General features: G+C 34.2%; 1 protein-coding gene across 1 annotated transcript; it reads left to right on the top strand.

The window, feature by feature from the left end:
• Positions 1 to 654: 654 nt before the first annotated feature.
• On the top strand, positions 655 to 5,169 carry Toll-7 (Toll-like receptor 7). The gene has a single exon (XM_088233537.1). It carries the CDS (start codon positions 1,069 to 1,071, stop codon positions 4,858 to 4,860), a length of 3,792 nt encoding a protein of 1,263 aa, XP_088089663.1. The 5' UTR covers positions 655 to 1,068; the 3' UTR covers positions 4,861 to 5,169.
• The last annotated feature ends 13,402 nt before the right edge of the window (positions 5,170 to 18,571 follow it).

The raw sequence follows: 18,571 nt of genomic DNA, 5'->3' as shown, positions 1-18,571 counted from the left end.
ATAATGTGTAATGCATAAAAAACAGATAACATTTTAGTAGGAACTACGAACTATAGAAAAAAAACATTGAAATTTCAGTAAATTAAAAAATGAAATCGTTATATTTTAGTTGATATTTAGTTCGCAGACTTTCAGTGGACTTTCAAGCCTAGGAAAAATGGAAACGATCGATTAGGTACTTTTATTGGGCCAAGACACGGGACGCTGGAATGAAATGAAAGAGGGATTCATATGATATTTTGATTTTTCTATCAACATAGTTCCATCATAATACTAATAACGTAAATACGAAGATTGTATTCTCCATGTAACTCAATTTACTTTTGTCATTTTACGTAGGCATAGGTCGTCTAATAACATAACGTTAACTTATACAAAAAGCTGTCCAGCTTTCGATTCCGCATCTCTCTCTCTCGAACGAACTGCGTATAAGTCGAAACGTTTTTAGGGAAACTTTGTTCGTTTTAATTTAATCCGAGCGATAAATACTTTACGGCTCTTTCTTTCATTCCCTTCCGAAGGCTCGAGAGGAGTATCGCTGACTCTGTCTAAAGTCGAGTCCGGCCGGTGGCGCCGCGCGGCTCCGCGGCGCACTACGAGCATAGGGAGAACGGCGGTCGGCGGTCGCGCGCATCGAACCAGTCCACACCGAGATCTCGACCAGGGTGGTTGCGCTACCGGTGAAGCGATATCGCGCTCTAACGTAACAGTGAACTTGTATTCTGATCGAATAGCGCTACGTACAATTTATTCTCCGCGAGTACATTTCTATTTCGTGACACGCGACTGAAGTACACGAGTATATAGAATAGTTTTCAGTATTTTCACGGCTAAAAAAGACAAAATTATTATTATGTTAAAAAGGTGACGAGTTTTTAGTGCGTTTATCTTTTGGATTACGCGATGTTTATAGAAATTCGATGTGATTGTGAAGTTACAGTTTTAAGGGTGATAAGGAGAGAATGGTCTATCGCTTATTAGGATACGAGACGTCAGCTTCCAGAGCGCTCGACTGATGTAGCGGGCGGTGACTCGCGGTCGACTTCTATACTATCTGCCATCAGAGTCATGAGGAGCGCGGCGCCGCTTTGGCTCCTGGCCGCGCTGTTGCTGGCGGCGGCGGGGGCGCAGGAGCGCGAGGGCTGCCGCGGCGCGGCCCCGGGGGCGCAGACCTGCCGCCTGCGCACGCTGGATCCGGAGGGGGCCGCGCTGCGCCCTGTGCCCGCCGAGGGCTCCTCCAGCCTCCAGCTGCTGTGCAATCGAGTGCTGCTGTTCGAGAGCGCCATTTCGGCGCACTACTTCCAGCGCTTCACGCAGCTGGACGAACTTACCCTAGACGGGTGCAAGCTGCTGCACCTTCCCGGTAATTCCTTCGAAGGGCTGCGCGAGCTGAAAAAGCTGGTCGTGCACTCGCGCAACTCCGACTGGGGCCCGGCCAAGAGCCTCGAGGTGGTCGCGGGCACCTTCAACGGCCTGCGGGAGCTGCAGAGCCTAGATCTGGGCGACAACAACATCCGCGCTCTGCCCGAGGACGTGTTCTGTCCGCTGGGAAACCTGCACACGCTGAACCTCACCCGCAACCGGCTGCGGAGCGCCGAGCGCCTCGGCTGGACGGGGGCCGGCTGCGGGGGAGCGCTGCAGGAGTTGGACCTCAGTCACAACCTGCTGCGGGCGCTGCCCGAGGGCTCCGGCCTGGCGGACCTCCGCCGCCTGCACCGCCTGTCGCTGCAGCACAACAACATCTCGGAGATCTCCGGCGAGGCGCTGAACGGTCTCATCTCGCTGAGAGTTCTCAACGTCTCCTACAATCGTCTGCAGACGCTTCCCGAGGGTATATTCGCTAGCTCTCGCGAGTTGCGCGACGTTTACCTCAACAACAATATGCTGTACGAGCTCGCTAAGGGAATATTCCACCGCCTAGAACAGCTCCTAGTGCTGGATTTGTCTAGTAATCAGCTCACCAGTAATCATGTGGACGATGGAACTTTCGTCGGACTAATAAGACTGATAATATTGAACCTGTCGCACAACGCGTTGACTAGAATCGACGGGAAAACTTTCAAAGATCTGTTTTTCCTTCAGATCCTAGATTTGCGCAATAATTCAATTGGATATGTGGAAGACAACGCATTTTTGCCGCTTTATAATTTGCATACTTTGAACTTAGCGGAAAATAGACTGCATACTATAGATCAACTCTTATTTAACGGACTTTATGTTTTGAGTAAATTAACATTGAATAATAATCTCTTGGTGAAAATTGAACCGATGGCATTTAGGAACTGTTCCGACCTCAAAGAATTGGATTTAAGTTCTAATCAGTTATTGAAAGTTCCGGAAGCTTTGTGGGAACTGGCATTTTTGAAAACATTGGATCTCGGTGAAAATCAAATTTCTGATTTTAGAAATGGCTCCTTCAAAAATCTCGGTCAGCTCACAGGACTGAGACTTATTGATAATCATATTGGAAATTTGACTAAAGGGATGTTATGGGACCTCCCGAGCCTTCAAGTTCTAAATCTCGCCAAAAATAAAATCCAGAGTATAGAAAGAGGAACTTTCGACAGAAATACCCAGCTGGAGGCCATCAGGTTGGACGCTAACATCATATCGGATATCAACGGAGTGTTTTCTACGCTAGCTAGTTTATTGTGGTTAAATCTCTCCGAAAATCATTTAATTTGGTTCGATTACGCTTTCATTCCCAGTAATCTCAAGTGGTTAGATATTCACGGTAATTATATTGAACACTTAGGAAATTATTATAAAATTCAAGAAGAAATACGTGTAAAAACTTTAGATGTTAGTCATAACAGAATTGTGGAGTTGTCGCCGATGGCGATTCCGAACAGTGTTGAACTATTATTTATTAATAATAACTATATTAATAATATTAAAGTGAATACTTTCTTGGACAAAACTAATCTATCGCGAGTGGACATGTACGCTAACGACTTAGTGCATTTAGAATTAAATAGTTTGCGCCTGTCGCCTGTGCCTAAAAATCGTTCCTTGCCTGAGTTTTATATCGGTGGTAATCCGTTTCATTGCGATTGTTCTATGGAGTGGCTACCTCTTATAAATAATATGACGAATATGCGTCAACATCCTCGTGTTATGGACTTGGAAAATGTGATGTGTAAAATGACCCACTCCCGCGGAACCACCCACTTACCCCTAACGAGTATTAAATCTTCGGACTTTTTGTGTAAATACGAAACACACTGTTTCGCCTTGTGCCATTGTTGTGACTTCGACGCCTGTGATTGTGAAATGACATGTCCCCAGAACTGCTCGTGCTATCACGACCAGACTTGGAACACCAACGTAGTGGATTGTTCGGGGCAACGAGTTATAGAAATTCCCCATAGAATACCGATGGACGCTACTGAAGTGTATTTAGACGGCAACGACTTTAAAGAATTGCAAAATCACGTGTTTATAGGTAGAAAAAACATGAGAGTGCTTTTTGTGAACGGAAGTGGCGTTGAAAATATTCAAAATAGAACATTTACTGGCTTGAATGCTTTGCAATCTCTTCATTTAGAGGATAATCGTTTAATGGAACTGAAGGGATACGAGTTCGAAAATCTCGGTCACCTCAGAGAACTTTATCTGCAAAATAATCTAATCGAGCATATTGGAAATATGACCTTCCAACCTTTACATTCATTGGAAATCCTTAGGCTAGACGGAAACAGGTTAGCAGTGTTTCCCATATGGCAGATTAATTTGAACACTCAACTCCGAGAGGTGTCTATCGGAAATAATCGGTGGTCTTGTAGGTGTAAATTTTTGCAAGACTTCACCGCATTCGTAGTAGACAATGCACAAAAGATTGTCGACGGAGCCGATGTTTGGTGTTGGAATAACGAATCAAAAGCTCCACGAAAAAGAGAGTTGGATTTAAATGGCACAGCGTGTAGTGACTACTACGCAGGTGGATCCGTCATCGATAACATGCTGGTATCAGATTACCTTCCCACCATGGTACTGACTCTATGCGGCTTTTTGCTTACACTGTTGCTGCTCGTGCTCGCCTTCGTATTCCGGGACCCTATTAGAGTGTGGCTCTTCTCACATTACGGCGTTCGGTTATTCAGCTTCGCCGGTGGCTACGAGGAGAGAGAGAAGCTCTACGACGGCTACGTCTGCTACAGCCCCAAGGACGAGGAGTTCGTCATACGCTCTATCGCGGCTGAGCTGGAGAACGGAGATCCCGCCTTCCAGTTGTGTTTGCACCACCGCGATCTGCCTCCTTCGCCGTGCCTACCCGCGCGGCCGGTACTGGAGGCGGCCGAGGCCTCCAAGCGCGTGATCCTAGTGCTGACGCGCAACTTCCTGCAAACCGAGTGGTCCCGGTTCGAGTTCCGGCAGGCGCTGCACGAGGCGCTCAAGGGCCGCGTGTTCAAGCTGGTGTTGGTCGAGGAGGGCCACATCGCGCCCGAGGCGGAGTCCGACCCGGACCTGAGGCCCTACCTGAAGACGGGCTCGCGGGTGCGATGGGGCGAGAAGCGTTTCCGAGAGCGGTTGCGCTACGCCATGCCGGGGGCAGCTCGGGGGCCCCGGAAGCCGGCGGACAACTACCGGCGCAACATCAACACGTACACGCTAGACGGGTCAGTGCCCAACGGCAACCACCACGCGCACCTGGCGCACGCACACGCGCAGCACGCGCGCGCGGTGGACAAGGAGGCGCGCGAGCTGCCGCCGCCCGCGTACCAGCCGCCGGGGAGCGCGGGCCGGCCCCACTCGGACCATATATACTCGTCCATAGACTCGGACTACTCCACTCTGGAGCGGGGTTCTCGGGGCTCCCGGGGCTGGCGGGCTCCCCCGGCGCAGGCCTACTTGGTCTGACTCGGCTCCGACCGGTGCTCGCGCTTCGCAATGTACATTTCGTGTTAATTCGTCGCTTAGATTTTATTTTTATTGGATTTGTAAATATTATGTGAATATTGTATAAAGCTCGCTCTAAGTTTTTAAGTCATTTACCAAAACTTACCTTATAGTTTTAACGCGGACACAAACTGCGGATTTTTATATACTAAAATGAATAAATTCATTAAAGACTGTTGTAAAAATGTATATAGGACACGAACGATCTATATTATTACCGTGAATTAAATATTTATACCTGAATAAAGTTGTGCGCAATTTGCAAAATTATCTAACTCTTTTATTTCACTGTATTATTAATGTTGACAAAATAAATAGATTCAAAACAAAACACAACCACGAGTAGTCTCCTTTATCGTGGTTTTTCTCGTCAGTCCGAGATCGAGCCGCAAACGTGTCGCTAAAAATATTCACTTTCTAGTGATAATTGTTAATTGGTCAGAATTAATCGAATTAGGTTTTGAATCTGGTTATTTTCTCAGAAATATGTATTAGACACTTCAAAAATGGGTCCCTTGAAAAAATAAGCAAATTGTGATATTACATTTTTGTACAAAATGGACATTTGGGAGAAGTGTACTTTTTTATAATTTGCTATTTGAAAATGTTGCTATAATATTCACATTTATAGTACCAGACACAAAATATAAGGTAAACAAAACGAGTTTAGTGAAATTTGAAATGTGCCAACATGAGTGAAGGAAGTTAATCCAGAAATAGGATATACAGTGATTAATAATTGGTGTAAGTTAGTACTTTGTAAGGAATATGGTGAGTATTCAGTATAAACATAATTGTTATAGTTGCCACAACATAAAAAAAGATCACAAACGGCCAAACGCACCTCAAAAACTTTTGATAAAAATATAAAAAAATGATTACCTTTTGACAAAATTAGCAAAACGTTTTGTTTTTTCGTACTTTTTTCCTGCTAACAATTTTGAAGAAAACACAACTATTTTATCATTTTACATATTAAAAAAAGTACATAAGTTTGTCCAAATTTTTGTAGAGATTGACTGGAAATTTATCTCCCCTAGGAGATGATAGAGAGATTTAACTCCCTAGAGTTATTGATATTAACATATTACAACAGAGATGGAGAAAAATTTACAGAAGAAAAGACTATCCATATTCCCTTTTTTGAAATATTCATCATCTCCTTTGTAATGTCTTCTTTTTTTTGGTGCAACTGGCCCAATAAACGTTTGCATTGTTTTTTAAAAAAAATAATTTCTTAATAAATAAAAAATTGTAATTCTTTGTCGGCCTCGTGGTGTGTTTGCCTCCCGTGCAAGAGGTCTCGGGTTCGATTCCCGACATGATTGATATAAAATATTTATTCAAAAATATGTTTTCACACTAGAATATTTCATAGTCCCTAGATTGGTACCTGTAGCGTAAGGCTGATCATCTTACCTTCATGTAACAAAAATGATCAAAATACGCTGCGATTGGTGTAACAATGCAGTGTCCTATGCACCATTAGGTGCGGAAAGGGAATGATGATGATGATGATTGTAATTCTGGTCTAAAAAAATATTACATTTAATTTTTATTTTTATTATGGATAACTTATACAGCGCTATTTTCGTAATAAAATACCTCAAGGGCGCTTTACAAAAGTGATTCTATGCAGTATGTCCTTAAAATGATTAATTCCACAGTAAAGTTATGTTTATTTCCAACTGGTTATTTAAAACGATCAATTTTTCCATTGTCAAGTTTATTTCTGTGTAGGTAGATACAAGAATATGAAATATTTAGAAAAAAAAGAAAACATCAATTTATAAAAATAGTTAACTAAAGTTATAATCAATAACTTTAATTTATTTGTGACATTTAACTTTGTGATTATGTTTTAGTTTTTTACTATGAATTCTAATAATATTATGTAAAAAATGATTTTATGAAGTATAATTAATTAAGTTTTTTCAAACACAAGTCTCTTGATACTAAAGGACATATCAATTGATTATGATAAATTATAATTATTTTATTGGAATCAAACATAATGTAAATAACCCTTTTTATTTCACATTAATTTTTATCAGTACAATGAATATTCAGTCAAAATAAAAGTTCGTTCCGACATTTTGTTATATTTTTGGGGTTGAGTTATTAAAATTGACTCTCATAATCAATAATTTCAATGGACTGTATTAAATTTATAATGTCTATTTACGGGTTTTCTTTAAAATATTAAATCTTTTTTCATTATAGTTAATGTGATTAATTTGAAAAATAATCTAAATTAGGGTGCTTATTAATTAATTAAATTAATTAAAGTAATTCTCAGAAAAACAAAACCTTCATTTATTGAATCGGCATTCACTTCGTTACACTTCATGATGAATTTCTATTATATAAAAACCTTCTTATTAGTGTGACACGTTTATTTTATTTAAAGAACACAACTATAGTTTCGGGAGAGCATTCCCTCCAATGACGGATGATAGAATACTATAGTTGTTTAATTTTAATAGAATTAACGTTTTGCACTTACGAGGTTTTTAAGTTTTGATAATTTGAATAAAAACTGTTTCTTTTTTTATGATTATTACATAATTTACAATATTATAGGAAATTTGATTTTGGAAATATTTGTAAATTTATTACCCTTTTCACTAATGTATCGAATGGCTAATGGTGCATAGATCAATGTTAAAATTATATATATATTATTTAGGAAAAACAACAGTTATATGATATAATAATCCTTATAATCTTTTACAGAAGATTTTCTTTTATCTTTCTTATTTTACACAAAAATACTATAACTGTCTATTTATTGTAGGAGCAAAAATTCATAAACATTTCTTGTATATCCACGAACAGGCCATGCCTTTGTGGATTTTTTTTGTTTACTATTTTTACTGTTATTGTGTATTTCATTTCATTGCTATGTAATTATCCTTTATTTTTTAATACTCTGTTTTACCTCTTATGTATGCTGTAAAAAAAACAAAAAATAAAAAAAAGATACAAAAAATAGTACATACATCCAGTTAAAGGTTTTATACAAAAACAATGAGAGATCATTCATATTACACAGTAAAGAGAAAAAAATAATATTACATAATACAAGAGAAAAAAATAGCAAGAATGTTAAGGGATGAGAAAATAGAGTGGAGGATCGTAGTTTTTAATAAAGTTGACCGATTCAAATTTTGATATGATAATAACATGAACATAAACTTATTACACACTGACAAATGTTTAATTTTAGAGTGCTTCAAAAAGTTTTTTTTGAAGTCACAAATTTTGTATTAAAAATATCATAATGGGGACCAAGTAAATTTAATTTGAAGCAGCTTCAATAAATAAACGAGTTTTAAAATATTTTTTTTGGAGCGATGGATTATATATTTTTTTAAATTGCGTTGACTTAACGGGACACGTTATTGAAATACGCTCTCAGAGATAAGGACTATCGATAAAATTGTTTAAAATTTTGAAGAGAAAAGACAGATCAGGTACGAATTGCAGTTTATGTCGATCAATAATTACAATAGAGGTCATTTTTATTAGTAATAAAGTCTCAGGGTACGTATTCTGATGGGAAGTTAAAATTTATCTTTATTTTTATCTACAAAGTAAAATTGAGTTTTCTGTATGAAAAATATAAAATGTTTACAATTCTTTTTCTAAACATGTTTAATTACCGGTTACCGACGAAGATACTTTAAATTTTCATGCAAATATACTCATTATCGTGGACAAATAATATCGGTTTTTCTTTATAGACAGTCGAATATAACTCTGGTAACTTCCCATTGTGATCGGGACCCAGGTACCAGTCCAGGGCCCGTATTCTAATGAGAAGTTAAAATTCATCTTCAATTTTATCTACAATGTTAATTTAAGTTTACGATATGAAAAATATAACTTTTTTTTCTAAACATGTTCGGTTACCGACGAAGTTACTTTGAATTTTCATACAAATATACACATTTTCGTACATAAATATCGATGTTACTTTATATCGTCTCGATATGTACCGATGAAACGTTTGTAATCGAGGCCTGGAAACAGTGAATAAAGCAAAGAAATTAAAAAAATATATCTTCATATTACCCATGTCAGAAATTGAACCGGGACCATACGCTTGGTAGCCAAACGCGCTTACTACAACACGCGAATATTATTATTATGAATGAATTATTTATTTTAAAAAAACGTTTAACTGATTGAAATTTTACGTTAATTTAAGTTTTACATTTGCCGTAGGTTTTAAATAAACTGATTATTTGTATTATCTTAGTAGATATTTTAACAGAGATGGAAAACTTTTTTGAGAATGATACCAAAGTTTGGACAGGAACAGATTTGGACATACTGAAAACATTATTGATGACATTAGTAAACTTTCAGGTCCCAATACTTTTGTATTTATTTTTTTCGTCTATTGGTTTAAAAAAAAAAGATTTATTTAATTAAAAGTTTATTACAAATTTGCTTATTATTAAAAAAAAAATCTGCTTACCAATAAACAAAATAATATTAGTATGTATTTAGTTTCTGTAAAATCACTAAAATGACGTTCCCATATCAAGGCTTTAAATTAGATTATTATTATAATATTTGAATCATTTATACAGCGCCATTTTTGTGTAAATCACCTCAAGGGCGCTGTAAAATAAATAAATGTCCCAGCACGTCTTGCAGCTACATAGCGCATTGACGGTAAGAACTTAAGCCCCCTTTTACACATTTTTGATTGACGATGAAATTTAGTGAATTAATAAAATTTAAAATAATAATAATATAAATTTAAAAAAAAAAGTAGTAAGATTACAACACGTCTTGCAGCTACTAAGCGCATGGACGGTTGAAATGCTAGAACCCCTTAAAAAAGGTATTTTATAGTTAATAATTGTATTATTTTACTCTATTTTCTTATTTTTAAAAAATATTTCTTTAAACCATTTTTATCTAGGTTTGTTGAGTTTTTTCTTCTTAATAATATTTTTCAAAGCATCAAAAACCAAATAATATATGTTCATTATTTTATACGTATGCAGTATTATGTCTGTTCTCTTTTATTTGATTATTAATTAAAACTAATGTCTGAGCACCCGATGACCAACTATTTTTGAATAGTTTATCGGGACAAAATATGTTTTAATACTTTATTTTCTTAATACAATTTATTAATATTGTAATAATGTGTATATTTTATTGAATAAAGACTCTATAAAAAAAAAAAAACAAAATGGAAGCTAGTTTACTAAACGTCGTGCAGCTACAAACGCACGGACGAGTGAAATTATAGCAACTTCTAACAATATCAATAAAATTACAAAAAAATAAACTTTAAAATAGAGCAGAGTAGTAAATTTGTCAAGTGAGCATGCTAAGAAGTAAGCAATAAAAAACTAAATAAATAAAGCACTGTTTTAAGATTGTGTATTTTAGGTAACTACTTGTAATTTGGTATGATTTAAAATATTGAATTATGGTTTATTTTTAAACCTTGAGAAAAATACAGTGATGTTCTGAAACCGACCGTTATATTAAATTTGTCTAAGTGATTTTATACAAACAGAATATGTAGTTTTATTATTTTATATAGAAAGTCATAAAGTTATTGCTCCAAATAATAATTTTATAATAAAATCGATACTAAATAAGGGTTGTGATTCGGTGGTAGTGTTGTGTACATACTCATTTAAATACAACGCGTTCGAATGCTTATAAGCCTATGTTAATGTGTTAGTGCCTCACCGAAGTGAATCAAGTAAACATACACATTTCGTTTGTGGTAGTAGGCACACTAGAATGATTTATAAAAGAACTTATTGTCATGCACATATAAAGCAGAGGTTATTAAATATTTGAATGAACTGTATGTACTGAGTTCCGGCAAACCATAACACAGTGGTGTCAAATTAATATCACAAAAAAATGGTTTTCCTTAGTTAAAAACAGAAAATGGCTGTAACCTTAGAGTAATAACCTAATAGAGTCACCTATACGGAGAAAAAACATTCTATGATTATTGATCACGAAGTTAGCTGCAGATTACAGCAATACAACTGGCCATAGACACTTAGGTGAGAATTTTAAGCGCAAACCGAAACCGCACATTACACGTTTGTTGTTGAACTAAAAACCACACTAAAACCAAACCAAAAAATTTGAACGCTTTTTTTCTATGAAATAGAGCTTATGGGCTTCTTATTTATAACTAATCAAAATCAAACGAGTCAGAGGCTTAACCTTCAAATCAAAGTACCTCCCTGTAAAACTAGATAAGGACATAGACATTAGACATGCCCTCTTCTTCGCTCCCAGACTATACAATTTATCTACAGATAATGTAAGAGACACGAAAAGTTTAACCTATCACATTGTTAAAAATATGCAAAAAATGGGTCATGGAAAGCGACGTACTTGATTTCTTTAGCTAAATTGCTAGCAAAATATGTTATTTTTCGGTTTTTTGTTTTTTACACTAAAATATATATGTGTATACGAGTATGTGTGTATATACACATGAATGTTGTGTATGGACGTGTGTGTGCATGTATGTATCATTATGTATGTATAATTTTGTTCATAAATTCGTGCTGTCATGTTAAACTGATTAAACCAGTATACCCACGCCTAGGCTATGCCCATGTGGGATTTTTTTTCTTATCATTTTGTTCTATTATTATTCACATGTACTGTACACCTATGTAATTATAAGAGAAAAACATTCAATAAATATAAACAATAAAAATATATAAATTCTTCAAAATAAGGCGATGAGGATTGTACTCAAAAGAAGTATTTATTCTTGTGTAGAAAGAATGCACAAATAAATTGGCTCGCCCACAGTAAAGCAACAAATAAAATATAATGTAGCAATTTTTTAGCAATACATAAAATAACTAAGAGGATAAATAAAAATAAACACACAATCTAATTTAACCAACAACATACAAAACTAAGGATAGGATAAAAAAAAAGATAAGATTACCAATAAGGAGAAAAACAGTCTCAAAACTCATTGTACAAGGGATTTAAGCTGTAGAAATCTGAAAAAAATGAATGAAATAGAAAGCATTGAAATACTTGAAATTAATTTGAAAAAATATGTTCTTGAGAAATTTTGATTAAAAAATTGTAAAGTTATCAAAAGTTTATATTAGTTCTTAAGATGTTATAAACTAACTTAATAAAGCAAAAATAATATCTTTAAGCCTCTTCTTTAGAGGCTTGTCAGGAGGTAAGAAATAGGATATGGAAGGAAGTTATGAAAAATATACCAAAACACCCTGACCAATTGAGAAAAAATCTTTCTTGGATTTTTTGACTGGCATGAATCGAACCCGCGACGCTAGTTTCACAGTTAGCTGTCACTGTTAGGGCACTGCATTGGTACATAAATTGCAGTGTATCTTGAATTTTGATAATGTTTGTTACATCAAGGTAAGATAATCAGTCTTACGCTTGTGGTACCAGTCTAGAGACTATGAAATATTCTAGTTTAAAACATATTTTTAAATAAATATTTCATGTCAACCATGTTGGGAACCGAACCCAAGACCTCTTGCATGGTAGGCAAACACGCTGACTACTACACCACGAGGCCGACTAAATGACTTCATAATTAAAAAAAAAAGTGATACCTATCAAGTCTTGTATTATATGTAGACTCATGTGACATCATAGCCTCACACGGGTTAATACGTTAATTTTGTTTTTTGCCTTGTTTATTATTATGTTTAAATAACAAATTCAATATCACATAAAAATGACAAAATTAGTTATCTTTAACTAAGACAAGTTCAAGTCTTAGGCATCTACAGAGCTTATGACATGTCAATGGCTGGTTTAAGTGGCCACTTTACACACTGTGTAACATTTACCATTCTGCCCATATTTGAACATAAATATACCTTCAATCCTTTCATCTGTTGATGTTTGTGAAGTTAAAGAGCTGAAACCTTTATTTATGCTGGTGAGATTCATCTAATTAAATTATTTCACCTACATCAACAGATGAAAGGATTGAAGGAATATTGATGTTCAAATAAGGGCAGAAGGGTGAATGTTACACAGTGTGTAAAGTGGCCATAACCAGCCATTGACAGGTCATAAGCCCCGTAAATGCCTAGACTTCTATATTACCTTCTCTTAAATGTTCTTTATCTCTGTTGTAATATGTTAATATAAACAGCTCCCCAGGGAGTTGAATCCAGTCCTTGTCTACATTTGGACAAACTCAAAATATTGAAAAAATATCTAATAATATAGCACAAATTTTACCTAACAATATTAGGCCAGCTTTTTATACTAATAATAACATAGGTAAAATATTAACAAATTGTAAAGATAAGGATGATAAATTAAATCATTCGGGTATTTATAAATTAAATAGTTTAAATTGCCCAAATTTCTATATTGGAAAAACTTCACGTAAATTTAAAGTTAGAATCAAAGAACATATAAGATGTCTGAGTAATAATAATTTTTCAGAATTCGAAAATCATCTTATTTCCGAAAACCATGAATTTAATCAAGAAACGTGTGTAGAAATTTTGCATGTCAATAAAAATGGTTTTCGTTTAGATAATTTAGAACGATTAGAAATTAGTAAAGCCATTAATCAAAAACTTCAAATAATAAATAATCAATTAAATTTAACTTCGAGTCCTCTTTTAAAACTATTCCCGTTATGATTTATTTTATCTTCTTTCTCTCTCTTTCTTTCAATTTTCTGTCTCTTTCATACAATATTTTATTATATAAATAGCAACGCATGTAATTATAAGTTAGTTAAATTCCTGACGATGAGGTAGTAACCTCGAAACCGGTCGAAGTGTAATCAAAAAAATTAAGTGGTTTATACAAATTTATAAACAAATAAGTGTATCTTGTGATTATATTTTATAAAGGAACTTATCCATAAAGTAAATTCTTTTTTAAAAGGTTAAGTTTAATAATCTAGACATATTTGATTGGTGGCGTATGCAAATACGAGTTTTGATTCTATGGTTATTTATGATTTTTCTGTATTTTTTATTTATGACTGCAGTTTATATTTTAAAGTTATTTGATACAAAAAAATACCATCACGCCGTTTCTTCATAGGGGTATTTGCATATAGACATCATGCACGCAAGACAATTATTATTAAAAATTTGGCTAGGCCATGTCTATCTCGATCTTCCTTGTTTTCTGAATCCATCAACATTCGCATTGTAAATCCTTTTGGCAGCAAGGAAGTCAGGAAAAGGACCATCTGTATTTTTTTAGGTTTTTAGTTGAGCATGTTTGCATGGAAGCATGTTTTAAGAGATGGAAGAGTAGAAAAAGATGTTAAAAGGAGAGTGAATGCGGGGAACAAAAAGAACGGCGCACTAAACACAGTAATTGCTAGTAAAAATATGTCAATCGAAAAACTGGCAGTGCACAACGAAGTTTTAGTCTCAACACTTATGTATGGAAGTTAAACATGGACTGACACGATTTTTTACGAGTAAAAAAATGTTTCCAAAATTTAAGTATTAAGAAGGTAAGAAGACCAGTCTTACGCGTCAGAACCAAAAATCACATAGAAAAATAATTTTAAATAGATAAATCATGTCGTGCCATACGGGAATCGAATTTTGGACTGTATGTATATTACGCCAACGCGATAACTACTGTGACGGACATATAGTGGAATTTAATAAAGATTAGAGTTGTTTTCAATGTGAAATCTACCTTGACGAAATGATTTAGAGATTTCGATTCACATAATTTAATATATCTGTTTACATACATTACTTGTTCATGTATAGACATGTATGGCGTACATAAACTTTGAGAGAATTCAAAAAATATTACTTGAAATTATAGGCACTACTTGCTTAGAGTTATTAAAGAAACGTTAAGCTGATTGCAGTCCCCGCGGGCGAGACTCCATGAAGAATGCGGCCCAATCAAAAAGCTGAGCGAATGAGCAACAAATTACCTGTCGTCCCCGTTTCCCGTGATTCGTCGACTCGAATACATTGCCCCTTTCTACTTGACACCGGCAGGCCGCAACTCAAAGAGACTTGGAAGTGTTTACTACTTTTCCTCAAACTTAACCCCTTAAAAGCTCACTGGTTATATTATTTAATAAAAAATAGCAATGAAGTATCATGAAGTAAGTTACTGAGTACAGTAACTATAAATTAATTATTATTTCACTTAAAACAACACAAAATTAAAATATTGTGTGAGTTTATGAAAATAATATTAATCATAATATTTTTAACTTTGATATTATTACCGCACTACTAAAATTGATTAAATAAATTACAATTAAAATTAGATGTATATATATTATACTATTAAGCGTGATGTCCAGATGTTTGTTGAAATTTATTTTTATTCATTATTTATTTATATATTTATTTATTAAGTATTCATTAATAATATGCATGCTTCCACTTTCTATTTTGTTGTACCCCAACTAAACACAGGGCTCTAGGTCTCATATAGTTAGGGGTACGTTATTTATTAAAAAAAAAAAAAAAAAATTGTTTATTTGGAAGTTCAACAAGGATACATACATTTTTCAAGTAAGCATTACTAACGTTCTTTATATATATCTTCAATTACATAACTCCACCATCTTTCATAAATTATATAAAATAAGTGTGTAAAATCAATTCAAGTAATAATAAAGATTAAGTTTTGTGAAAGATAAGAATAAAGATTGAGTTAAAGAAATAAAATTGAGTTAAACATAAGAAACTAAATTTTTTCCCTTTTTAAGAAAAGAAAAGATGTGTATCTTTATATGAATAAATAAAAATATAAAATTGACAAAATTATTTAGGTCTAAAGACTTTTCGGTTGGACATGAGTTTAAAATGTGGTTATTTCGACTGATTTATTATTTTAAAATTCATGTATTTTTTTTTGAAATTCAAAAAATGTTCCCTGTCCGTGCCGAGGGAAACATTTTACGTTGACACCCCAATTAAAAAAAAGTACAATAATAAAGCATTTTTTTGCAGATGTAGCTACTCCACTGACCCATAGGCAGGTTTCGCAATATCAAATGTATTATTTTGTGTATTACTCACATCTAAAACAATATGTTAGCATATAAAAAATAAAATAAAAAAAGGTAATGTTTGAAATTTTGAAGAGGTCTCGGGTTCGATTCCCGACATGGTTAACATGTAATATTGATTTAAAACGTTTAATAGTAATATTTCCTGGCAGTCCAAGCACCTGAAGCCTAAGACTGATCATCTTACCTTCACGTAACAAAAAATATCATGCAGTGCATGCAGTGTCCTATGCTCCATTGGGGGCCGTAAGGAAATGATTATGAATTTATGTAGAAACTATCTGCTTAATATTAATGAAAGCGTTTCAAATTAATGATAGAAATTTTTAATTTACTCATTTATTTACATACATAAATTTATTGTACATTATTTGAAACACAAGTCCCAACTCCATGAGACTAAAAGTTCCGTGTTGAGATGGGACGAATCGTAACGTAAAGTGTATAACGGTTTTAAAAAATAAATTACCTTGATGTTTTGTGATGTAAAAGGGTTGAAACTTGTCTTACAAACATTTTTCTTTTCTTTTTGACAAAGTGTACGCGGGTTCGAAAAGTGGTCGCGAGAGGAATGATTTTTTTGTCAATCAAAAAGGTTTAAAGCGCTTCGTCCTTAGGGACAAGCCGTGTTATAATATGTCGGATCCTTTGTCATTGTGTGACAGACTTTAATTCTTTATTCAATATTTTTATTCCGCGGCGGTAGATACTTTTTATCTCCTGGATACAACTTCTGGTTCACAAAATTAAATTGGTTTTTTAATCAAGTTTTGGAAGATTACAATTTGTAGAACTCGAATACGAGGTTTCATTGGGTTTCCCCAACAACCGATGTAACATGGTTGTAAATTGAACCATGAATGAAGTATCAAGTTCGATTCCCGACAGTGTTGACACGTGATATTTATTTAAAACATTAAGATGTTGTCCTTTTCGTTTAATTGTAAACAAATCTAATATTTTATATGGGGTTTTTATTCATCTATTTCTCTAGTCAGGATAAAAATTATATGCTTTACAAAATTGTAAATAGTAAATTCAATCCCCTAGAACTCATTAATCTACTTACTTACCGTGTCCCCTTCAGACCAACTAGACTCTCTGATATTTTCTATATTCGTAAAATTAAAACTAATCATCGGAAACATTCTACAATCCCTCGTATATGTGAAGCATTTAATAAAAAGTTTAATAGTCTTGATATATTTAACACTCCATACAATATGTATAGAAGAAAACTAATAATAGGCTTGATTCAGAATAACAGAGAATAGACATTTTGTCTCTTTTCTTGCTCTTCCTTCATAATTCAGTAGGTTCTACAAATAGTTAATAATTATAGTTTTGTAAGAAAGTGTTTAAAAAGTATCGATTTTAATTTCAATTAGGATATGTATTTCCATGTTTGTTTAACATGTGGACGGATAGAGCCATTTTAAAGATTGTAATGAGCCTATTTTGAATGTGCATCATCAGGGTGCTGACTGACACGTAAGTATTATTATTATTTCGTCGATGGCAAAAGCAAAAAATGCGGGTGGTTAGGAAAAGGGCGGTAGCTATTTTATTGGGGCTGTCGGTAAACCGGGCACTTGTAAAAACAGGACAAGAAAGGGCCATAGATCGCTTTGTCTGACGTGCAATATAATATGAAACTTTTAATGACCCAAATCTTCTGACCCGCTTTTTCCCTTCCAGGAAATTTTGTTCTTATGTTTTCTCTTTTAAAAATGTGCTATTAGGTAATCCCTAGCTAGCTACCAGTTTCAGATTTTTTATGTTTTTTTTGGTATTCATTTATTTTTATTTAAGAAGGTAACACGAACAGAAAATATAAAAGGAAAAAAAAAATGAAACACACTAAACCGCGAAACCGGCTTGTCAGCAGGTTTCTTATTTTTCCTTTACGAAGGAAAACGTTAGAGAAATTATATAAATTTAAAAAGTAGTATAAACATTATTAAGAACTAAAAGCATACGTATTTATTACACAAAATTTATTTACAAAAAATTAAATAGATGACTGTTAACATAAAATAATAATGACTATAAAGCCTTGTTACATATTAGCTATTCAATTATTTTTTTCTTAAAAGTTTTTTCAACACTTTCTTTAAAGATCTGCTAAGGAATCTTATTGAAAATTTTAGGAATTGTATAATAAAGTGTTTTTTGGCCATACTTGTGTACAAGCCTCGGTACTGACAAGCCTTCACGTTGTGCAAGCCTTGTATTATGTGTATGTTTACATATTCTGGTAGTTATGATCAAATCGATATCTAGTAACAAATTTGAGCCATAGAATTGTATTTACGGATAGGCACCCTTGCTTTTTAAAAAGTTCGGGTACCTCTTCCTTATCAATTCTAGCTGATCTGTTGATAATTTTAAAGGGCCAGGTTTTGTAAAAAAATGAATTTTTTTAATGTTGGTTTTACAAGAAAGGCAAAAAAAAAAATTACAAAAAATCTATTATGTATTTTCGTTTAGTTACAATATGTAATCATTATAACTAAGCCAGTGACAAAATACTTATTTACTAACTTTTTGTACAGAACGACTGTAAAATGAGTAAATAAATGATGCGCCATAAAGATAAAAAAAAGAAAAATAAGAATACCTTTTTTA

Source organism: Micrasema longulum, unplaced genomic scaffold (assembly GCF_059751315.1).
Source record: "Micrasema longulum isolate JH-2025_06_02 unplaced genomic scaffold, ASM5975131v1 h1tg001119l, whole genome shotgun sequence".
Classification (NCBI taxonomy): Eukaryota; Metazoa; Arthropoda; class Insecta; order Trichoptera; family Brachycentridae; genus Micrasema; species Micrasema longulum.
Note: the sequence above shows the minus strand (reverse complement) of the source record. Positions and strands in the feature narration are given on the sequence as shown.